Source organism: Lampris incognitus, chromosome 19, assembly GCF_029633865.1.
Source record: "Lampris incognitus isolate fLamInc1 chromosome 19, fLamInc1.hap2, whole genome shotgun sequence".
NCBI lineage: Eukaryota > Metazoa > Chordata > Actinopteri > Lampriformes > Lampridae > Lampris > Lampris incognitus.
The window spans coordinates 38,802,597-38,828,473 of record NC_079229.1 but is presented as its reverse complement, the minus strand read 5'-3'; the positions used below and the strand labels follow the sequence as shown (position 1 = coordinate 38,828,473).

General features: G+C 46.9%; 1 protein-coding gene across 1 annotated transcript in view; it reads right to left on the bottom strand.

The window, feature by feature from the left end:
* lama1 (laminin, alpha 1) overlaps positions 1 to 25,877 on the bottom strand; it is a 208,739-nt gene that overhangs the window by 95,808 nt on the left and 87,054 nt on the right. The window contains 5 exon segments of the mRNA XM_056299265.1: positions 6,928 to 7,032; positions 10,112 to 10,322; positions 10,498 to 10,654; positions 17,853 to 17,964; positions 18,943 to 19,041. Coding sequence (XP_056155240.1) covers positions 6,928 to 7,032; positions 10,112 to 10,322; positions 10,498 to 10,654; positions 17,853 to 17,964; positions 18,943 to 19,041 — 684 coding nt within the window.

Below are 25,877 nucleotides of genomic sequence, written 5' to 3'. Positions count from 1 at the left end.
CCCTAGTACCTCAACACTTTTGCACATTTGTCGCAGCTAACAAAGTCCAGCTCTTTTGCATCGTTGTCACAACTGAGACGGTTCTCCACATATCAGACTTCTTGCCTTGTTTTGTATTTTGATGACCAACTCTGAGTTTCTTCTCAGCTTCCTGTGTTCACTCATCTGTCTTTTAGCGCTAGCTAAAGCGCAGGACCCGCCCACTTCCGCCCGCAGCAACCTTAAAACCGCCTGCTCCCGCAAGATTTGCGTTGGATCCCACTGGACCCGCGGGATCCCAATCCCAATGCAGTCCTCTACTGTGCAGCGCCCCCTATTGCTTAGAGCAGTCTTGCAGTTGCAGATGTGAAAACCTGGGAGCAAGTTGGCCGCAAGCATCCAGCAAAGTGTGGGATTCTTTTGAGTATATAGCGGTGTCCGAGAATCTAGGTGTCTTATGGTCAAAAGAATCTCAAGTTTGTGGCCTGCTGATAAAAGGGAAAAACCCAACAAACCTCTACGTCCACCTTTCCTCAAAACACAAGAACGTTTACCAAGAAATACTGCACAGTGAGAAGGCAAGCAATGTCAGAGCATGCAGCTCAAACAGACAGGATGGACCCGTCACTCAGGAACACTTTATTTGTCCTTTCATTTCATGTACTGCACACATGAAAAGAAACTAAATATCGTTTCCCCCGGCCCACAGCAGTGCAACACAAAGACAAAAACACATACCCAAAAACTACAAGAACTACAAGACCACATATCCAAAATACCACATATATTCAAACTAAACAAAAAAAATCACTGTCCAAGGGAGCAAACGCCAGCCAGGATGACTGTCGGAACTACCGGTCTGCATGGGCTAGCAGTTAGCTTAGCCTGCCCTGCTTCTGCGTCCTGTCAGACCGCCCTCTGTGTTTCCCTGTCGGCCGCAGCTCCAGGCAGGGCACTGGTCCCTGGGCCCACAGAACGCATCAGACCAAGCTCTCCCAGCCATCAAACGAAGACAATACTTAACGTGGAAAAAGACACTGCATGGCGGTACTGGGTGAGGCTGCCGCCAATGTGAATTCGCGCCGCCATCTACTTATCGCTCCGTCACTGAGGCAGGTTAGATAGCAAACTTCTATTAGCTGTCTCAAACATGTTGAAAACTAGCCCACTAGCTAGCTGCCCTGCATATCTCAAATGTGAGGATGCCCTGGTAGACATGTTTATTCAGATCGGGCTCTTCACCAGGCTATGTGAGTTGCCGGCATTTTGCAACTTCAGAAACGCATTGGGTACCACCCGGACCAGCCAGAGCGAATGGGCTTATCTCTTCAAAAATGAATGAGGGGAAAAAACGAAACTGGCAAATATTCTACAAGACGTTAGAAAGGTGACGATATGTGTGGACAGGTGGAGTCAGCAAGGGCTGACAGTGCCCTTTCTGGGCATCTCAGCCTGTTTTTACCACCCTCCTCATGTGGTCGTCTGCTGGTTGTGTCATCTTGGTGACTGTCATTTGAAATGCAAGGTTCGCACTGGCTGGACTCCTGAACAGCAGTCCGGTAGGACCACAGGACCAAGGGCAGGTGGTGATCCCAGTCCCGCTGATGTTGGCTGGTGAGGATGGTAAGTTGGGTGGCCAGGGTAGGATTGAAGGTGGAGCAGTCTAAACTATCATGATCATTTACAACATGTTTAATCAGGGAATTTCTCATAGTGTAGATTATCAGACTGAAGGCTTGGTCTATAACATTGAGACTGTCTCCCTAACCTGCTGTATTGCTCCCAAGCTCTCCTCTCCTGAATGTGTGAATCACAATAATCTAATAACCATTCTTATCACTGGTGGTGGTGAAATGTGCAACAAAGCACCTAATAATCTACAGAACCAAACATCGAATGTTATCAAAAGTGTGAGAACACAGCATCCAAAGCACAAGTCTTCAAAACTGTCAACTAATAATACAAGTGCAACTGGACTTGGTATATATCCGTGAAGACGTTTCGCCTCTCATCCAAGAGGCTTCCTCAGTTCCTGCCTTTCTGACTAGACCAAGCTAGTCTTACTGGCTGGTGATGAGACTCAGTATTTATCCTCTAGGAGTCGTTGTCAGAGCTATAGATATGCGTGGCTCTTTTGTGTACCAATGTTTGGCCGCGCCCGTTGTTATCGGAGCTACTGATATGCACACACTCCGACAAAGACTGGTTCATCCCAAAGACCATGTACCACACACCCGGAAAAGCAATCTGGTGTATGCTGTACAATGCAATGAGGATTGCACTGACCTATACATAGGAGAAACCAAACAACCACTACACAAACGGATGGCCCAACACAGAAGGCCAGACTCCTCAGGACAAGACTCAGCAGTCTATCTACACCTAAAGGAGAAGACACACTCCTTCCAGGACAGCAACGTACACATTTTGGACAGGGAAGATAGATGGTTTGAAAGAGGGGTGAAGGAAGCCATCTATGAGAAACTGGAAAAACCATCCCCCAACAGAGGAGGAGGTCTGCGACACCACCTATCTCCCACTTACAATGCCGTCCTCTCATCTCTACCCAGGAGACTCAAGAAGCCTAGCCTCCAAGAACAACAGTCGCTCACTAACGGCTCCAACCACTCTCATGACCACTGAACAATGAAGTCCAAACTAACACCCCCAACCACCGTCGCTGCTAAACAAATGCATATCAATAGCTCCGATGGCGACGGGCACGGCTGGACATCGGAGCACAGGAGAGCCACGCATATCTATGGCTCCGATAACGACGGGCGCAGCCAAACATCGGTACACAAAAGAGCCACTCATATTTATGGCTCTGTTAGCGACGGGTGTTGGTAAACATCGGGACACAAAGAGCCACGGACATCAATAGCTCTGACAACGACTCCTAGAGGATAAATATCTAAGTCTCATCAGCAGCCAGTCAGACTAACTTGGTCTAGTCAGAAAGGCAGAACTGAGGAAGCCTCTTGGATGAGAGGTGAAACGTCTTCACGGATATACACTCACCGGCCACTTTATTAGGCACACCCGTCCAACTGCTCGTTAACGCAAATTTCTAATCAGCCAATCACATGGCAGCAACTCAATGCATTTAGGCATGTAGACATGGTCAAGACGATCTGCTGCAGTTCAAACCGAGCATCAGAATGGGGAAGAAAGGTGATTTAAGTGACTTTGAACGTGGCATGGTTGTTGGTGCCAGACGGGCTGGTCTGAGTATTTCAGAAACTGCTGATCTACTGGGATTTTCACGCACAACCATCCCTAGGGTTTACAGAGAATGGTCCGAAAAAGAGAAAATATCCAGTGAGCGGCAGTTCTGTGGGCGAAAATGCCTTGTTGATGCCAGAGGTCAGAGGAGAATGGCCAGACTGGTTCGAGCTGATAGAAAGGCAACAGTACATCAAATAACCACTCATTACAACCGAGGTATGCAGAAGAGCATCTCTGAACGCACAACACGTCGAACCTTGAGGCAGATGGGCTACAGCGGCAGAAGACCACACCGGGTGCCACTCCTGTCAGCTAAGAACAGGAAACTGAGGCTACAATTCGCACAGGCTCACCAAAATTGGACAATAGAAGATTGGAAAAACGTTGCCTGGTCTGATGAGTCTCGATTTCTGCTGCGACATTCGGATGGTAGGGTCAGAATTTGGCGTCAACAACATGAAAGCATGGATCCATCCTGCCTTGTATCAACGGTTCAGGCTGGTGGTGGTGGTGTAATGGTTTGGGGGATATTTTCTTGGCACACTTTGGGCCCCTTAGTACCAATTGAGCATCGTATCAACGCCACAGCCTACCTGAGTATTGTTGCTGACCATGTCCATCCCTTTATGACCACAGTGTTCCCATCTTCTGATGGCTACTTCCAGCAGGATAACGCGCCATGTCATAAAGCTCGAATCATCTCAGACTGGTTTCTTGAACATGACAATGAGTTCACTGTACTCAAATGGCCTCCACAGTCACCAGATCTCAATCCAATAGAGCAGCTTTGGGATGTGGTGGACCGGGAGATTCGCATCATGGATGTGCAGCTGACAAATCTGCAGCAACTGCGTGATGCTATCATGTCAATATGGACCAAACTCTCTGAGGAATGTTTCCAGTACCTTGTTGAATCTATGCCATGAAGGATTAAGGCAGTTCTGAAGGCAAAAGGGGGTCCAACCCGGTACTAGCAAGGTGTACCTAATAAAGTGGCCAGTGAGTGTATACCAAGTCCAGTTGCACTTTACCATGAAGCCTTTAGCTAATCAGATTAACCTGCAGCTAGGTTACCATGACCAATGCTGATAGGATGGCTATTAGCACCTGTAAACAGGTCCTTGTTTTTGGGTAAGGGAATAACTTTTGCAGCTTTCCATGCCAAGGGACATACACCCTTCTGTAAACTTTGGTTCAAAATATGGCATATGGGTAATGCAATAGGGCCAGAAACCATTCCTAAGAGTTTCCCATCAAGGTTATCTAATCCTGAGGGTTTTTCACTAGTTACACTACTAAGAAGTGTTTCTACTGTATTCACTTGAACAGCTTGAAAGTCAAATTCACAATCTCTATTTTTCATAAAATGGTCATTAATCAATTATTTTGTAAGGAACAATTGACAACTCTGTGGTTTCACAAAATGTGGCAGCCAAAAATCTTGGTGTTACGTTTGATCCCAGCCTTTCCTTTGATAAGCACATTAAAGAAATCACCAAGACTGCCTTTTTTCACTTACGTAACATAGCTAAGATTCGGTCTTTTCTCTCCATGGCTGACGCAGAGACTCTAATACATGCATTTGTTTCATCCAGACCTGATTACTGTAAGGTTCTGTTCTCAGGTCTGCCACATTCTAGTACTAAAAGTCTTCAGCTGGTTCAGAATGCTGCTGCTAGAATCCTAACTAAAACTAGGAAATTTGACCATATTACACCAATTCCTGCCTCCCTTCATTGGCTTCCTATCCATGTTAGATCAGAGTACAAGGTGCTTCTGCTGACTTATAAAACCCTAAATGGGCTTGCTCCATCCTACCTGTCTGATCTCCTTAAACCTTACATGCCATCTCGAGCACTTCGTTCTCAAAATACAGGGCTCCTGTGTGTACCCAAAGTTAAAAAGAAGTCATCTGGTGGCAGCAGGGCCTTTTCCTATCGGGCTCCATTGTTGTGGAATAACCTGCCTGCTGCCATCAGACCATCAGAGACTGTTGAGTCTTTAAATCCAAACTTAAAACTCATCTTTTTACCTTAGCTTACAATTAGTTGCCTTTAAGTTGAGTGCTTCACAACCTGTACTGGATGGCGGGTTGGTTTTCTGTCTCAATGAATTTACCAACCACTGTTCTGCCCACCAGATTATCGAATATAGATTACAGAGTATAGATTATGACTAGTTGATGACTTAATTGATTATGACTAATGACTATTGCAAACTGTTCTCTTCTCTAACATGTCTTTTCTCTCTCTCTCTGAATGACATCTTCTCCTTTCTCTTCTTCTGTGTGTGAATGGTGTCATGTGAGTCTCCCTTGTGTGCACGTGCAGTCGGTTCTCCTCCCAGGTCTCCGTGGTGATGGTGGTCGCCACTTGGACGCTGCCTGGCATCCCCCTCATCACATTTTCTTTTATAAATCCATGTAATTTTTTTTCCTTGATGATGCTGGTTGCGTGGCTTGGGTCCTGGACTGTTCCGGTGGTGTCTGGACACTGCTTGGCATCCTGTGCATCATGTTCTTCATACATTTTATAAGTCCATTATAATTGTGTTATCCTCTTTCAATGTTGTATTGTGTAAATATTGTAAACACAACATCACTGCACGTTGTGTGTCTTGGGAGAGAGATCCCTCCTCTGCTGCTCTCCCTGAGCTTTCTTCCTGTTTTTCGTCTCGGTTAAAAGGTTTTTTAGGGAGTTGCTCCTTATCCGATGAGCGGGTCTAAGGACAGGATGTTGCGTTGCTGTTAAGCTCACTGAGGCACATTTGTTGTTTGTGATATTGGGCTATACAAACAAAATTGAAATAAAAATGAAGTTTGTGTGTGGAGTCAGTGGCGTGCTGAGTCCTCTCTGTAGTGAAGTAACATATTTTTGTTGGGTGCTCTTTGGTCCAAGGTTAGTAGTTTCAGATGAGAAAAAGAGAACAAATCTCTCTGACCAAGGCCCTCCGTGTAATTAAAATGTCTTTATTGGAACTTGGACATATCCAAAAGGGACCTAAAAATGCCCACGCGTAGCGGCTCGGGCCTTCTTCATCTGAAGTTGTTGTTTAATTTTTTAGTTTCTCAGTCTTTCCAACAAAATATTCATTAAAATAGTTAGCAATATCTTGAGGTTTAGTAAGGAAGGTACCGTCTAACTGTAGGAAGGAGGGTGTATTTCCCCCCGCTCTACCCATTAGCTCATTTCAAGTTTTCCACAGTTTCTTTCCTTTAGTTGTGTCACTTGGTTTCTTAGTGAACAATATGACTTCCAGTCAGTTGCATTAGCAGACTTAACTGACTCAGTTTTCATTCGAACCCTCTGGGCCATCAAGGCTTTCAGGTCCTCATCAATCCAAGCTGCTTTTCTTTCCCTTACTGTGAATTTCCTAATGGGAGCATTTTGTCAGCCTCTTCTAAAAACATATTTGTAAAAAGTTCAAGTGCTGCATCCACATCATGTATTTTACACACATTATCCCACGGCACCCTATCTATGTCCCTAATGAAATCCTTCTCACAGAAAGATTTACAAGATCTTTCAACTACAACTTTACCTCCAATTTTTGGAACTTCGGCTTTCCTAACAACTGCCACCAAATTGTGATCACTGAATTGTAGGGTGCACTCCTGTGTGTATGTATTAGTGTGTGTGTGTGTGTGTGTGTGTGTGTGTGCGTGTGTGTGTGTGTGTGTGTGTGTGTGTGTGTGTGTGTGTGTGTGTGTGTGCGTCTTACAGCAGTCATGTTGTAGAGCTCCTCTGTCAGGCTGACAGCTTCTTCAAGCAGATGCTGACATTCCTCCATTACCATCTCTACTGACTCAGCTACACTACTGGAAGACTGACACAGAGAGAGCGAGACAGAGACCGAGAGAGAGACAGACAGAGGCAAAGACAGAGAGGCAAGAGAGAGACAGACAGAGACAAAGACAGAGAGGCAAGAGAGAGACAGAAAGACAGACAGAGGCAAAGACAGAGAGGCAAGAGAGAGACAGACAGAGACAAAGACAGAGAGGCAAGAGAGAGACAGACAGAGACAAAGACAGAGAGGCAAGAGAGAGACAGAAAGACAGACAGAGGCAAAGACAGAGAGGCAAGAGAGAGACAGAAAGACAGACAGAGGCAAAGACAGAGAGGCAAGAGAGAGACAGAAAGACAGACAGAGGCAAAGACAGAGAGGCAAGAGAGAGACAGACAGAGACAAAGACAGAGAGGCAAGAGAGAGACAGACAGAGACAAAGACAGAGGCAAAGACAGAGAGGCAAGAGAGAGACAGACAGAGACAAAGACAGAGAGAGCGAGACAGAGACCGAGAGAGAGACAGACAGAGACAAAGACAGAGAGGCAAGAGAGAGACAGACAGAGACAAAGACAGAGAGGCAAGAGAGAGACAGACAGAGACAAAGACAGAGAGGCAAGAGAGAGACAGACAGAGACAAAGACAGAGAGGCAAGAGAGAGACAGACAGAGACAAAGACAGAGAGAGCGAGACAGAGACCGAGAGAGAGACAGACAGAGACAAAGACAGAGAGGCAAGAGAGAGACAGACAGAGACAAAGACAGAGAGGCAAGAGAGAGACAGACAGAGAAAAAGACAGAGAGAGCGAGACAGAGACCGAGAGAGAGACAGACAGAGACAAAGACAGAGAGGCAAGAGAGAGACAGACAGAGACAAAGACAGAGAGAGCGAGACAGAGACCGAGAGAGAGACAGACAGAGACAAAGACAGAGAGGCAAGAGAGAGACAGACAGAGACAAAGACAGAGAGGCAAGAGAGAGACAGACAGAGACAAAGACAGAGAGGCAAGAGAGAGACAGACAGAGACAAAGACAGAGAGGCAAGAGAGAGACAGACAGAGACAAAGACAGAGAGAGCGAGACAGAGACCGAGAGAGAGACAGACAGAGACAAAGACAGAGAGGCAAGAGAGAGACAGACAGAGACAAAGACAGAGAGGCAAGAGAGAGACAGACAGAGAAAAAGACAGAGAGAGCGAGACAGAGACCGAGAGAGAGACAGACAGAGACAAAGACAGAGAGGCAAGAGAGAGACAGACAGAGACAAAGACAGAGAGAGACAGACAGAGACAAAGACAGAGAGAGCGAGACAGAGACCGAGAGAGAGACAGACAGAGACAAAGACAGAGAGGCAAGAGAGAGACAGACAGAGACAAAAAGAGTTTATTTATCCAATAAATAATTCCATCAGGTTAAAAGTACTTCATAAAGGAATAAAAATTTGTAAAAGTTGATCAGTATGGAAGCTCTTAGGGGAATATATTAATTATCATCATATTACGTAGTATATAACGGTCTGATGATGTGGTGCCCCTATATCATCATATCATATAACGATCTGATGATGTGGTGCAACTACATCACCATATCATATAACGATCTGATGATGTGGTGCAACTACATCATCATATCATATAACGATCTGATGATGTGGTGCAACTACATCATCATATCATATAACGATCTGATGATGTGGTGCAACTACATCACCATATCATATAACGATCTGATGATGTGGCGCAACTACATCATCATATCATATAACGATCTGATGATGTGGTGCAACTACATCATCATATCATATAACGATCTGATGATGTGGCGCACCTATATCATCATATCATATAACGATCTGATGATGTGGCGCCCCTATATCATCATATCATATAACGATCTGATGATGTGGTGCAACTACATCACCATATCATATAACGATCTGATGATGTGGTGCAACTACATCATCATATCATATAACGATCTGATGATGTGGTGCAACTACATCACCATATCATATAACGATCTGATGATGTGGTGCACCTATATCATCATATCATATAACGATCTGATGATGTGGTGCAACTACATCATCATATCATATAACGATCTGATGATGTGGTGCACCTATATCATCATATCATATAACGATCTGATTCTGATGATGTGGTGCAACTACATCATCATATCATATAACGATCTGATGATGTGGTGCACCTATATCACCATATCATATAACGATCTGATGATGTGGTGCAACTACATCACCATATCATATAACGATCTGATGATGTGGTGCAACTACATCACCATATCATATAACGATCTGATGATGTGGTGCACCTATATCACCATATCATATAACGATCTGATGATGTGGTGCACCTATATCATCATATCATATAACGATCTGATGATGTGGTGCACCTATATCATCATATCATATAACGATCTGATGATGTGGTGCACCTATATCATCATATCATATAACGATCTGATGATGTGGTGCACCTATATCACCATATCATATAACGATCTGATGATGTGGTGCACCTATATCATCATATCATATAACGATCTGATGATGTGGTGCACCTATATCATCATATCATATAACGATCTGATGATGTGGTGCACCTATATCATCATATCATATAACGATCTGATGATGTGGTGCACCTATATCATCATATCATATAACGATCTGATGATGTGGTGCACCTATATCATCATATCATATAACGATCTGATGATGTGGTGCACCTATATCATCATATCATATAACGATCTGATGATGTGGTGCACCTATATCATCATATCATATAACGATCTGATGATGTGGTGCACCTATATCATATCATATAACGATCTGATGATGTGGTGCACCTATATCATCATATCGTATAACGATCTGATGATGTGGTACATTGCTTTCCTAGTGATATATTATATCTGACATATTTAAAACAACCAGTAACACATAACACCCGTGTTAAGACAACAGGTTCACATTCTACTGACCAAGTCATCATCTTGACCAGCAACAGCTAAAAGCAGTGTGTGTGTGTGTGTGTGTGTGTGTGTGTGTGTGTGTGTGTGTGTGTGTGTGTGTGCTCTCATCACACCAACCAGGTATTTGCTGAGTGGCGTGTTGATGGCTGCCAGCAGGGTGTGGGTGTGATTGTTGCGTTGCTCTGCGTTGATGAGCTGTGCATGTGCATCCTGCAGTGTGTTTGTGTGTTTCCACAGAGAAAAAGACAAAGCCTGAGTCCTGCTCTCTGTCGCCCCCAAGGTGGACAGGAAGTGTAAATGCAACGCCTGTAGCACAGACTCAGCAGCACTAATGAGAGACAAGAGAGGAATATTGAAGAAAACATACACAAAGTTATGTTGACATAAACGTCTATGAAAAGACACACACGCACACACACACACACACGCACACACACATGCACACGCACACACACACACACACACACACACACACACACACACACACACACACACACATCTACCTATGCTCCTGAGTTACAGTGGCACTTGCGGGTGAGAGATTAACAGCTCGGATTGTTTCCAAAATGGATGTGACTTCCTTCAGCAGATGGACGAGATTGACAGAACCGAGCTTCTCCTTCTTGGTCCGGTTCAGATGTCCCGCCTCCGCCACCAGCTCTGGCCCAATCAGAGGAGAGGAGTGGGATCAAAACAATGAATGAATTTGTGGGCACATTGCCGGTATCAATGTTTAGTAGAAAGAAAATTTTAGTTCTTTTATTAACATTTGAACCACCCATCCATCATCCATCTATCATCCATCAATCCATCCATGAACCCATCATCCATCTATCCATCATCCATCCATCCATCCATGAACCCATCATCCATCCATCCATCATCCATCCATCCATCCATGAACCCATCATCCATCCATCCATTATGGCGGTTACACTCAGACCACCTGCTAACCTGCTATCCACCCATCATCCATCCATCCATCCGTCGTCCATCCATCCATCCATGAACCCATCATCCATCCATCCATTATGGCGGTTACACTCAGACCACCTGCTAACCTGCTATCCACCCATCATCCATCCATCCATCCATCCATCCATTATCCATCCATCCATAATAATAATAATAATAATAATAATAATAAATTAAACTTATATAGCTCTTTTCTAACACCCAAAGTGGCTTCACAATAAACAGGGTGAAACAAGACGACAGATAAACACAACACAGACATACAGGGGTGGATGGGAAGGGGGGAGGGGTAAGACATACAGGGGTGGATGGGAAGGGGGGAGGGGTGGATGGGAAAGGAGGGGGGAGAAGACATACAGGGGTGGATGGGAAGGAGGGGAAGACATAAAGGGGTGGATGGGAAGGGGGGGAGACATACAGGGGTGGATGGGAAGGGGGGAGGGAGAAGACATACAGGGGTGGATGGGAAGGGGGGAGGGAGAAGACATACAGGGGTGGGTGGGAAGGGGGGAGGGAGAAGACATACAGGGGTGGATGGGAAAGGAGGGGGGAGAAGACATACAGCGGTGGATGGGAAGGGGGGGAAGACATAAAGGGGTGGATGGGAAGGGGGGGGAGAAGACATACAGGGGTGGATGGGAAGGGAGGAGGGAGAAGACATACAGGGGTGGATGGGAAGGGGGGAGGGAGAAGACATACAGGGGTGGATGGGAAGGGGGGAGGGAGAAGACATACAGGGGTGGATGGGAAGGGGAGCTATGAGAGGGAGAAGCGGCAGCCATACACGACGCCAGCAGTACTCTCCCACTTGGACAGATACACAATAAATCACAGATGAGGTCTGAAGAGGTGAGTCCCGACCAATGACCTGACTGTGGGCAGCCCGCAGCAGTGTCCGATGCGCTTGGGGATGGAGTTGGGGAGGAAGTTGAGGGAGGGGGCAGGTTGAGTGCTCGCTCCCCAGCCTGCACAAGACCAGAGATGGACGAGAGGACGGGGGGGGGGGGTGGCATGAGAAGGCAATGGAGAAGAGGTGTGTCTTGAGACGGGATTGGAAGAGTGGGAGGGATTCTGAGTCTCTAATGATTTGGGGGAGTGAGTTCCAGAGCCTGGGAGCTGCCCTGGAGAAGGCTCGGTCACCAAAGCCGCGGAGGTTGGACCTAGGGGTGGAGAGAAGGGAGGCTGAGGTGGATCTGAGGAACCGAGAGGGTTGGTAGGGGGAGAGCAGGTCGGTGAGGTATGGGGGAGCCAGTTTGTGAAGGGCTTTATAAGTAAGAACCAGGAATTTGTAATTGATCCGGTGGGAGATGGATAGCCAGTGGAGGTCTTTTAGGACTGGGGTGATGTGGTGCCAGGATCTGGTGAAAGTTTAAAGTCGGGTGGACGTGTTCTGGACCAGTTGGAGTCTCTTGATAGAGCTAGCACTGATGCCACAGAGGAGTGAGCAGCAGTAACCAAGGCGAGAGGAGATGAAGGCATTGATCAGAGTCCCAGCAGCAGGCGTGAGAGAGGGTCTTCTTCTCACAGTGTTGTGAAGGTGGCAGAAGGAGGACCTGATATGTGGCTCAAGGGAGAGGGTGGGATCAAGGACCACACCAAGGCTGCGTGCCTAGGGGCAAGGGGAGACAGTAGTGCCATCGATGGTGAGTGCAAGGTTGCTGATTTGGCTGAGAGTGGACTTGGAGCCAATGAAGAGGAGTTCAATTATCCATCCATCCATCCATTATCCATCCATCATCCATCAATCTATTATCCATCCATGAACCCACATTCCATCCATCCATTATGTCAAAAATACAGCTTGTGTTAACCTCTCAAAGGACTGTGTGTAGAAGATAATCAGTAAATCAACAAGCCATCATGGCCATGTTATCCTGGAACAGAATAAGGTTTCCTTTCACTGCTATGTGGATGATTCCTTACATCCCGCTACGCAACACCCAGCTCACTCTGAACAGCTTTGGGACTGTCTCTAGAACCTGAAATGCTAGATTGCTCAACCCCTTTTTCAACTAAACCTGAACAAAATTTAAATCACCTCTGTGACCCCTCTACATCTACTACTTTGAACCAAGTGAGAACAGCCAGGGGACGAAGTTGAAGCCCATCTGCAAGCACATTAAGTTGCAGTTCCAGCTGCGCCATTAGGTGGCTGGCTTCAAACTATTTCCAATCCAATGACAATCAAAGAGAGAACTCCTAAATTCTCCCTTAAAATACAAACTCAATCATTTTTTTCTACAAGTAGTTGGAGTCTCAATCGCTAATTTGGAATCTGGTACATAGTTCATTTCAATTCAATTCAATTTATTGTCATTAAAACAATGTGCAGGCACATGTTAAAATGAAATGAGGGCTGTGACTTCACCAAACAGTGCAAGACAGACACAGACAAACACAGCAAACACAGTATAAGATATACACACATGAAGACCAAAAGCTAGAAATAAGTTAAAAAAAGAGCGGGAGTACAAAATATTTAAAAATATCTACAGACATTCAGTGGGTGGCCAGGTTCAGGTGGGCAATAGCTTGTGGAAAGAAGCTGTTTTTGAGCCTGGTAGTGCGGGCTCTGAGGCTCCTGTAGCGCCTCCCAGAGCACAGGGGGGAGAACAGTCCATGGTCGGGGTGGGTGGGATCTCTGCTGATGCTCAGACCCCTTCGAAGGCAGCGTTTGTGATAAATGTCTTTTATGGCTGGGAGCTGGGTACCGGTGATGTGCTGGGCCACCTTGACGATCCGCTGCAGAGCTTTCTGGTCTACTGAGGTGCAGTTGCCGTACCACACTGAGATGCAGATGGTCAGGATGCTCTCTATGGTGCGGTGGTAGAAGCTGGTGAGAATTTTGGGGGGTAGACAGGCGCTCAGCCTCCTCAGGAAATACAGGCATTGTTGGGCCTTTTTCACAAGGGCCTGGGTGTTTAATGTCCACGAAAAGTCCTCGCTGATGTGGACTCCAAGGAATTTAAAGCTGGAAACACGCTCCACTTTCACCCCATTGATGTGTATGGGGGAGTGGCTGCAGCTTCTAGACCTCCTGAAGTCCACAATCAGCTCCTTCATCTTCTGCACATTAAGGACAAGATTGTTGGTTGTACACCATGATGTGAGGTGCTCAATCTCGTCCCTGTAGGCCATCTCGTCATTGTTGGTGATACGGCCAATGACTGTGGTGTCATCTGCAAAGTTAACTATAACATTTGAGGGGTGAGTTGGCAGGCAGTTGTGGGTGAAGAGGGAGAAAAGGAGGGGGCTCAGAACACAGCCTTGAGGGGCACCTGTGCTGAGGGTCAGGGGGGAGGAGGAGTGGTCACCTAACCTAACAGACTGAGGTCTGTTGGTCAGGAAGTCCATGATCCAGTTACAGAGGGAGGGGTTGAGGCCAAGGGAAAGGAGTTTGGTGGTTAGTTTGGCGGGGATGATAGTGTTGAAGGCAGAGCTGTAATCTATAAACAGCATCCGGATGTATGTGCTGTTAAGTTCAAGGTGGGTCAGAGCAATGTGTAGGGCAGTGGCAATGGCATCCTCAGTAGACCTTTTGGGACGGTAGGCGAACTGATGTGGGTCGAATGTGGGGGGGATAATGTTTTTGATGTGAGCCAGAACCAGTCTTTCAAAGCACTTCATGGCAATGCGGGTGAGTGCTATGGGTCGGTAGTCATTCAGACATGTGGATGTTGGTTTTTTGGAGACAGGAATGATAGAGGTGGTCTTAAAGCATGCCGGGACTTTAGATTGGGACAGCAAGAGGTTAAATACAGGTGTGAAGACCTCAGCCAGCTGGTCGGCACATTCCCGGTAGACCCAACCCGGTATGCCGTCTGGTCCGGCAGCCTTCCATGTGTTCACTCTGCGCAGTGATTCTCTGACCTCTGCGACTGATAGAGTGAGCACCTGGTTTTCTGGGTGGCTGGGGATTTTTGTGGCCGGGTCAGTATTGTCCTTGTCGAAGAGGGCATAGAAATGATGTAGCTTGTCTGGCAGGGAGGCATCATGGATGCTCTCTATGGTGCAGTGGTAGAAATTGGTGAGAATTTGGGGGGATAGACGGGCACTCCTCTGCCTCCTCAGGAAATGCAGGCATTGTTGGGCCTTTTTCACAAGGGCCTGGGTGTTTAATGTCCACGAAAGGTCCTCGCTGATGTGGACTCCAAGGAATTTAAAGCTGGAAACACGCTCCACTTCCACCCCATTGATGTGTATGGTGGAGTGGCTGCAGCTTCTAGACCTCCTGAAGTCCACAATCAGCTCCTTCATCTTCTGCACATTAAGGACAAGATTGTTGGTTGTACACCATGATGTGAGGTGCTCAATCTCGTCTCTGTACGCCATCTCGTCATTGTTGGTGATACGGCCAATGACTGTGGTGTCATCTGCAAAGTTAACTATAACATTTGAGGGGTGAGTTGGCAGGCAGTTGTGGGTGAAGAGGGAGAAAAGGAGGGGGCTCAGAACACAGCCTTGATGGGCACCTGTGCTGAGGGTCAGGGAGGAGGAGGAGTGTTCGCCTAACCTAACAGACTGAGGTCTGTTGGTCAGGAAGTCCAGGATCCAGTTACAGAGGGAGGGGTTGAGGCCAAGGGAGAGGAGTTTGGTGGTTAGTTTGGCGGGGATGACAGTGTTGAAGGCAGAGCTGTAATCTATAAACAGCATCCGGATGTATGTGTTGTTAAGTTCAAGGTGTAATGTTTTTGATGTGAGCCAGAACCAGTCTCTCAAAGCACTTCATGGCAATGGGGGTGAGTGCTATGGGTCGGTAGTCATTTAGACATGTGGATGTTGGTTTCTTGGAGACAGGAATGATAGAGCTGGTCTTAAAGCATGCCAGGACTATGGATTGGGACAGTGAGAGGTTAAATATACACTCACTGGGCACTTTATTAGGTACACCTTGCTAGTACCGGGTTGGACCCCCTTTTGCCTTCAGAACTGCCTTAATCCTTCGTGGCATAGATTCAACAAGGTACTGGAAACATTCCTCAGAGAGTTTGGTCCATATTGACATGATAGCATCACGCAGTTGCTGCAGATTTGTCGGCTGCACATCCATGATGCGAATCTCCCGATCCATCACGTCCCAAAGGTGCTCTATTGGATTGAGATCTGGTGACTGTGGAGGCCATTTGAGTACAGTGAACTCATTGTCATGTTCAAGAAACCAGTCTGAGATGATTCGAGCTTTATGACAGGGCGCGTTATCCTGCTGGAAGTAGCCATCAGATGATGGGAACACTGTGGTCATAAAGGGATGGACATGGTCAGCAACAATACTCAGGTAGGCTGTGGCGTTGACACGATGCTCAATTGGTACTAAGGGGCCCAAAGTGTGCCAAGAAAATATCCCCCACACCATTACACCACCACCAGCAGCCTGAACCGTTGATACAAGGCAGGATGGATCCATGCTTTCATGTTGTTGACGCCAAATTCTGACCCTACCATCCGAATGTCGCAGCAGAAATCGAGACTCATCAGACCAGGCAACGTTTTTCCAATCTTCTATTGTCCAATTTTGGTGAGCCTGTGCGAATTGTAGCCTCAGTTTCCTGTTCTTAGCTGACAGGCGTGGCACCCGGTGTGGTCTTCTGCTGCTGTAGCCCATCTGCCTCAAGGTTCGACGTGTTGTGCGTTCAGAGATGCTCTTCTGCATACCTCGGTTGTAATGAGTGGTTATTTGAGTTACTGTTGCCTTTCTGTCAGCTCGAACCAGTCTGGCCATTCTCCTCTGACCTCTGGCATCAACAAGGCATTTTCGCCCACAGAACTGCCGCTCACTGGATATTTTCTCTTTTTCGGACCATTCTCTGTAAACCCTAGAGATGGTTGTGCGTGAAAATCCCAGTAGATCAGCAGTTTCTGAAATACTCAGACCAGCCCGTCTGGCACCAACAACCATGCCACGTTCAGAGTCACTTAAATCACCTTTCTTCCCCATTCTGATGCTCGGTTTGAACTGCAGCAGACCGTCTTGACCATGTCTACATGCCCAAAATGCATTGAGTTGCTGCCATGTGATTGGCTGATTAGAAATTTGCGTTAACGAGCAGTTGGACAGGTGTGCCTAATAAAGTGGCCAGTGAGTGTAGTTGTGAAGACCTCAGCCAGCTGGTTGGCGCATTCCCGGAGGACCCGACCAGGTATGCCATCTGGTCTGGCAGCCTGTCGTGTGTTCACTCTGCGCAGTGATTCTCTGACCTCTGCGACCGATAGAGTGAGCACCTGGTTTTCTGGATGGCTGGGGATTTTTGTGGCAGGACCTCACTGGTCATCCAGGGTTTCTGGTTTGGAAAGATGCGGACTGATTTTTTTGTTGTAACACTCTCAGTGCAAAAGTTAGTATGGCAGATGTCATATATATATACAAATAGCATGAGTTAATGTAGGATAGCATGGCAGAGAGTGTGAGGGTGGTTACTTTGAAGATTACTGTTCCACTAAGAAAATATTTAGGATTAAAAAAGTGGCATGTTGAGGCGTGTCTGCCTTGATTGACAGGTCTTTCAACCTGTCTACCACCAAGATCTCACCCCAAATTCTTCCATGGTCCACCCCGTTGCCTGTGGTGTACTGTAAGATCCCGTGGGCCCCCTGGCAGGGAGAGGAGGGCGTGGGCCCTTTCGCAATGGAGGTGCGGTTTGAACTAGTGTTGAGTAAACTGGAAAGCATTTACAGAAAAACTGTCTGGCTGTTTCCTTTATTCTGAACCGTTTTCATTTCCTCTAAAACAATCATCTCATAATAGCATCACAGCCAACATGGTTCTGACTGAAACAGAGAAACATTGCTTGTGTTGATGCTGTTGTTCAGAGTGTGTTTCCATGGAGACAAGACTCGTTGTAAAGGATGCAAGCGTTGATTTACATGCTGTTTTCAAGTGGCTTACCATGGATGTGCTCCTGAAGACTCTGAATGTTTTCAAGCAGAAAAACACCATGGGAAAGACTTGCATTGGTTGACATGCCCACTTCTTGCAGGTCCACAGACAGATGGATGGCCTAGCCAATCAGGGTACAGAGAGAAGTCACATGGAAGACAGTCAGCGCTACACATAAATAACTGTGTTAGGTCTTTTTTTTTTTTATCTAAATGATCATTTTTAAAAGACATTTTCCTTCTGTTATTCTGTTACGACTGTGTCCACGTACTGTCAGCAGTAAAATTTGTCCTTTTTGTTGGTTCATTTTATATTAGGCATATTCCTTATGTTCTACTCCGGGTGAGTAAGAATAAATATGAAAAGTATCAAGTATTATAACGTTAAAACTCCTGTTAAGAACACAGGTCATGTGTTTAGTGTTACAGGAAAAAGAACGAAGTCAGTCTGTGTTCAGTCTAATGTCTGATAGTGATATGTAGAGGTCAACAGAGTCAAAGCAGTTTTTCTATTGGTTGTCGACGTGGATTTGTGTGTCAAAGTTCACCGAGGTTGCACTCTACACGAAGGCATCATGTGAAAATCGTTTACCACAGGAAGGAAATCACTGATTGCGTCAATTCCATTCAAATTAATTATTTTTTTAAAAATGTATTTCTGATTTCTCCCAATCATTTGGCCAATCACTCCCTATTCTTAGTTCAAACATCCACCCTCGTACTGCATGCGTTCGCCAACTGCATCTCTCCAGCCGGCAGTCTTGAAGGAGACACCTCGCCACTTCCATGACAAGGCGAATTCAGGCCGAACCACTGCTTTTTCCGACACACCAGAGACACATTCATGTGACGAACACAAGCCGACTCCACCCCCCTCCCAAAGACAGTGATGCCAATTATTGCTGCTTCATCAAATCCGGCCATAGTTGGATCCGACGAGACCGAGGCGCAAACCCTGGTCCCCGGTGGGCAACTGCATCCACACAAAGCCAATGCTTAGACCGCTACACCACTGTGGACCCCTCAAATTAATTAATTTTTAGAAGACTTAAAGCAGCCATGACCTCCAGAGTAACCAGAGCGTCATCCTATCTTCATACCTGATCCTGCAGCAAGCTGAGCTCCAAGGTCACATGACTCAACTCCTCCCCCACTCTGGTCAGATGGAGGGCGAGAGCGCTGTCCTCTGCCAACAGAGACTGGAGAGAGAGAGGACAAAACATTTTTTGTTTCTGCAGAAACTAATTTCCTAAAGCATGTTTTTAACCTTCATTTTCCATTTTACAATTATTATAATTGATTCTATGATCACTTATTTCTGAACGTTTGTCAACATTAATGAATATTTCATCATCCAAATAAAGCAACAAATTTAAAAAAGAAAACAGAATTATAATGATAATAATAAACTTTATTTATATAGCAGTTTTCTTAATATTACAAATAGCTTTACAAAAGATCTAGCCGGATAAGGCAAATAAAATGAGAATAAGACCAAAGGACATGAGCACACAGGCGGTATAGACAATAAATGAATAAGATCAAATAAATAGGAATAAAAACCAAATAAATAAAGCATATACATTTCCAAAAGTTTCCACAAAGAGAAAAGTCTTAAGAAGAGATTTAATAAAAGCTAGCGATTTAGTGTGTCAGAGTTCAGTCGGCAGAGAATTCCATAGTGTGGGGGCTCTAACGGCAAAAGCCCAATCACCCTTTGACACAAACTGTGACCTGGGAGTAACCAGCAGCACTCCATATGTAGATCTTAATGGTCGAGAGGGCATATACCAGGTCAATAAATCAGAAATGTATGTAGGAGCAAGACAGTTTATGGCCTTACAAGTGGGCAATTTCTAAAAAAATATCAATTTGAAATTTAACAGGGAGCCAGTGTAGGGAGGCAAACACAGGGGTGATGTGATTATGCCTCTTTCTCCCGGTAATGAAGTGAGCAGCAGTGTTTTGTACCAACTGGAGACGGTGGAGGAAGCCCTGGCTGATACCCGAGTAAAGTGTGTTGCAATAATCAAGCCGAGAATAGATAAAAGCATCCACAACTTTTTGTAGATCAGCAATTGATAAAAATTACCTAATTTAACCTTGAGCTGGAGAAAACATGACTAAACAAAATTTTTGATTTGAGCATCAAAACAGAGCTTAGAATCAAATATTACCCCCAGATAGAAGCCTGCTTGATACTGTTAGACAGACCACCAAGATTAGGACCTGATGGAATTTGGGGGACCGAACAGAATGAGCTCAAACTTTGGGATATCCAGGATTTCATATCAGAGAGGCAAGTTGTGACATTTGCTAGGGCTGTGGGATCTGTGGGTTTTAACTGCATGTATAATTGAGTGTCATCAGCATAAAAATGGAAAAACACATCATGATTTGAATAACCTGGCAAACAGGTAGCATGTATATAGAAAACAGAGGGGGGCCAAGAACTGATCCTTGAGGAACACCACAACACAACTGAGCCATCGAGGAAGTAGAGTTACCCAGAACAACAGAAAAAGTTCTGTTGGTGAGGTATGAGCATAATAAATTAGTGTAATAAAAGAGCCGAGTCCTTGATGCCTATTGAAGTCTCTAACTGATGTAAGAGGATGTTGTGATCGACTATGTCAAAGACAGAACTTAAGTCTAAAAGAACTAAAATCAAGCAGTCACCTCTGTCTGCAGTCAGCAGTAGGTCATTAGTAACCTTAACAAAGCTGTCTCGGTACTATGACGTGCTCTAAAACCAGACTGGAAACTGTTAAAAGCACTAGTATTATTCATATAAGATATCAGTTGAGATTAAATTAGTTTCTCCAGAACTTTAGATAAAAAAGAAAATTGGAGATTGGTTTGTAGTTACTTAATGACAGGATGTCTAAATTATGTTTCTTTAGCAATGGGCGAAAAATGGCATGCTTAAAACTCTCTTGAAAAGAACCAGAGGCCACAGAATTGTGGCGGCCTTGCGGTGACTTTCGCCGCCTGAACAACGTCACCGCCAATGACCGCTATCCCATCCGACACACACAGGACTTTTCCATACGCCTGGCAGGTACCACTATCTTCTCTAAGGTGGACCTGGTTCGCAGCTATCATCAGGTTCCCGTGTGCGCAGAGGACGTGCCCAAGACCGCAGTGATCACCCCATTTGGGCTTTTTGAGTTCATGCGCATGCCTTTTGGCTTGAAGGGGGCAGCGCAAAACTTTCAGAGGCTGATGGACTCAGTGTTGCGTGACCTTGCTTTCGTGTTCGTTTAACTCGACGACATATTAGTGGCCAGTCCATCAGCTGAAGAGCACCTGGCACACCTGAAACAGGTTTTCCATCGTCTGGATGAACACAGCCTGATAGTCAACCCGGCCAAGTGTCAGTTTGGACTGCCGGTGATTGACTTCTTGGGGTACCGCATTTCGCCGCAAGGCGCGGTCCCGTTGCCTTCTAAGGTGCAAGCGGTGGCGGAATTTCCCCGCCCAGTCTCTGTTAAGGCATTGCAGGAATTCTTGGGAATGGTGAATTTCTATAACCGTTTCCTCCCTCGCGCTGCCCACCTCCTTCAGCCACTTTAAGAAGCCCTGCGGCTTAAGAAGGCTAACGACCCTGTCGACTGGACTCCCGAACGGGTCCAGGCCTTTGACGGAGCTAAGTGCGCCCTGGCTAATGCTGCCCTCCTTGCCCTCATCCCACACCCATGGCGTCCATAGCTTTAACAACCGACGCGTCTGACATAGCCGTGGGGGCTGTGGTTGAACAGCGTGTGGTGAATGCGTGGCAGCCACTCGCATTTTTTAGCCGCAAACTGCGGGATAGCGAGTGCAAGTACAGCGTTTTTGACCAGGAGTTGCTGGCACTGCACCTTGCAACCCGGCATTTCCGCTTCCTGCTGGAGGGTCGCTCCTTCACGGCTTATGTGGATCATAAACCACTAACTTTCGCCATGTCCAACGTGACTGAGCCGTGGTCTGCTCATCAGCAGCGCCACCTGGCGGCCATCTCTGAGTTAACAACGGACATTCAGCATGTGGCCGGGAAGTCCAACCCTATTGCTGATTGTCTGTTGCATGTGCTTGTGAGTCCTGTGCAGCTCGGTGTGGATTTCTCCGCTATGGCTGCCGACCAGCCCAGCAACCTGGACGTCCTTGCCCTTAGGTCAACGCGTACTGACCTCAAGCTAGAGGATGCTGGGAGGAAGTCCTGCCCTCCTGTGCGATGTCTCCACCGGCCTGTTGTTCCAGTGGCCTGGTGCCGTCGAGTTTTCGAATCGATTCACTCCCTCTCGCACCTTGGGGTTCAGGCGTCAGTGAAGTTGGTCGGTTCCAAGTTCGTCTGGCCTGGCCTCCGCAAGGACGTCAAGGGGTGGGCGGCTGCATGTGTGGCGTGCCAGCGCGCTAAGGTCCACCAGCACACTAAGTCGCCCCTCGAACCGTTTCCGATCCCGGCCAGACGTTTCGACCACGTGCATGTGGACCTGGTGGGCCCTCTACCTTCTTCACAGGGTTTTACGCACCTGCTCACAATGGTGGATCGGACCACCAGGTGGCCAGAGGCTGTCCCTCTGTCCTCCACAACATCCGTGGACGTTGCAGCGCGTTTCTTTCCTCCTGGGTCGCCCATTTCGGCACTCAGTCAGATATCACCTCAGACAGGGGCCCCCAGTTCGTGTCAGAGCTCTGGTAGGCACTTGCGCGATCCTTGGGTGTGCAGGTACACCGCACTACCGCGTTAACGGCTTGTGTGAACGTTTTCACCGGTTGCTCAAGGCAGCGCTGCGCGCTGCGCTCTCGGATGGTAACTGGGTGGATCGTTTACCTTGGGTTATGCTCGGGTTGCGTTCGGCTCCTAAGGAGGACCTCGACGCTTCGCCCGCTGAGCTGGTGCTCGGTCAGCCGCTCCGCGTCCCTGGGGAATTTTTGCCTGGGAGTTCCGCTCCCCGACCCCATCCGGCCGTTTATCCTTTTTTGTCTGACAGCACTCGGGTTCCAGGCCCCATTCACCACCGTTTTCTGCGGTCGTTCATGCCTGCGGAGCTCATGTCGGCTCGTTTTGTTTTTGTACGGCATGATGCTCACCGCTCGCCCCTCCAACCCCCATACGATGGCCCATTTCGGTTTCTTGAGACGGGTCCTAAGGGTTTTGTGCTGGATATGTGTGGGCGTAGGGAGCATGTCACGAACCCAGCCACTGAGGATGCACAACCCAGTGCATTCTTAGTGCCAGTCCCAAGCCCGGACAAATGGGGAGGGTTGTGTCAGGAAGGGCATCCAGAGTAAAATCTTTGCCAAATCAAATATACGGATCATAAATAAGATTTCCATACCGGATTGGTTGAGGCCCGGGTTACCAACGACCACCACCGGTACTGTTAACCAGCAGGGTGCCGGTGGAAACTATGCTACTGTTGGGCGAAGGAGAAGGAGATGGGGAGGCATGTCCAGAGGCAGCTAGAGAGGAGGAAGGGTAGGCGTGTGGAGGTGAGAGTTGGAACTTTGAATGTTGGCACTATGACTGGTAAAGGGAGAGAGCTGGCTGACATGATGGAAAGAAGAAAGGTAGGCATACTGTGTGTGCAAGAGACCAGGTGGAAGGGGAGTAAGGCCAGGAGTATCAGAGGTGGGTTCAAACTCTTCTACCATGGTGCGAATGGGAGGAGAAATGGGGTAGGGGTAATTCTGAAGGAAGGGTATGTCAAGAGCGTGCTGGAGGTGAAGAGAGTGTCAGACAGAGTGATGAGTATGAAGCTGGAAATTGAAGGTGTGTTGATGAATGTTATCAGCGCATATGCTCCGCAAGTTGGGTGTGAGATGGACAAAAAAGAAGAATTCTGGAGTGAGTTGGACAACGTGGTGGAGAGTGTACCCAAGGTGGAGAGAGTGGTGATTGGAGCGGACTTCAATGGACATGTTGGTGAAGAGAACAGAGGGGATGAGGAGGTGATGGGAAGGTATGGTGTCAAGGACAGAAATGTGGAAGGACAGATGGTGGTGGATTTTGCGAAAAGGATGGAAATGGCTGTGGTGAATACATATTTCAAGAGGAGGGAGGAACACAGGGTGACGTACGAGAGTGGAGGAAAGTGCACACAGGTGGACTATACCTTATGTAGAAGGCGCGATCTAAAAGGGATTGGAGACTGCAACGTGGTGACAGGGGAGAACGTAGCTAGGCAGCATCGGATGGTGGTCTGTAGGATGACTTTGGAGACCAGGAAAAGGAAGAGAGTGAAGACACAGACGAAGATCAAATGGTGGAAGTTGAAGAAGGAAGACTGTTGTGTGGAGTTCAGGCAGGAGGTGGTAGTCAAGAGTTGCCAGATGGCTGGGCAACCACTGCAGAAATAGTGAGGGAGACAGCTAGGAAGGTACTTGGTGTGTCATCAGGACAGAGGAAGGAAGACAAGGAGACTTGGTGGTGGAATGAGGAAGTACAGCAAAGTGTACAGAGGAAAAGGTTGGCAAAGAAGAAGTGGGATAGTCAGAGAGATGAAGAAAGTAGACAGGAGTACAAGGAGACGCAGCATAAAGCAAAGAGAGAGGTGGCAAAGGCAAAAGGAAAAGGTGCATGGTGAGTTGTATGACAGATTAGACACTAAGGAAGGAGAAAAGGACTTGTACCGATTGGCTAGACAGAAGGACCGAGCTGCAAAGGATGTGCAGCAAGTTAGGGCGATCAAGGATAGAGATGGAAATGTGCTGACAAGTGGGGAGAGTGTGTTGAGAAGGTGGAAGGAGGGGCTGATGAATGAAGAAAATGAGAGAGAGAGAAGGTTGGATGATGTGGAGATAGTGAATCAGGAAGTGCAGTGGATTAGCAAGGGGGAAGTGAGGGCAGCTATGAAGAGGATGAAGAGTGGAAAGTCAGTTGGTCCTGATGACATAACTGTGGAGGCATGGAGATGTTTAGGAGAGATGGCAGTGGAGTTTTTAACTAGATTGTTTAACACAATCTTGGAAAGTGAGAGGATGCCTGAGGAGTGGAGAAGAAGTATACTGGTACCGATTTTCAAGAGCAAGGGCGATGTGCAGAACTGTAGCAACTACAGAGGTATAAAGTTGATCAGTCACAGCATGAAGATATGGGAAAGAGTAATAGAAGCTAGGTTAAGAGGAGGAGAGGTGATGATCAGCGAGCAGCAGTATGGTTTCATGTCACGAAAGAGCACCACAGATGTGATGTTTGCTTTGAGAATGTTGATGGAGAAGTATAGAGAAGGTCAGAAGGAGTTACATTGTGTCTTTGTGGATTTAGAGAAAGCATACGACAGAGTGCCGAGAGAGGAGGTGTGGTATTGTATGAGGAAGTCAGGAGTTGCAGAGAAGTATGTAGGAGTGGTGCAGGATATGTATGAGGGAAGTGTGACAATGGTGAGGTGTGTGGTTGGAATGACAGATGGGTTCAAGGTGGAGGTGGGATTACATCAAGGATCGGCTCTGAGCCCTTTCTTGTTTGCAATGGTGATGGACAGGTTGACGGACAAGATCAGGCAGGAGTCTCCATGGACGATGATGTTCACGGATGACATTGTGATCTGTAGTGAGAGTAGGGTGCAGGTGGAGGAGAGCCTGGAGAGGTGGACGTATGCACTGGAGAGAAGAGGAATGAAAGTCAGTAGGAGCAAGACGGAATACCTATGCGTGAATGAGAGGGAGGACAGTGGAATAGTCAGGATGCAAGGAGTGGAGGTGACAAAGGCATTTGAGTTTAAATACTTGGGGTCAACTGTCCAAAGTAACGGGGAGTGCAGAAGAGAGGTGAAGAAGAGAGTGCAGGCAGGGTGGAGTGGATGGAGAAGAGTGTCAGGAGTGATTTGCGACAGAAGGGTACCAGCAAGAGTTAAAGGGAAGGTTTACGAGATGGTTGTGAGACCAGCTATGTTGTATGGTTTGGAGACAGTGGCACTGATGAAAAGACAGGAGGTGGAGCTGGAGGTGGCAGAGTTGAAGATGATAAGATTTTCACTGGGAGTAACGAAGAAGGACAGGATTAGGAACGAGTATATTAGAGGGACCGCTCAGGTTGGACAGTTTGGAG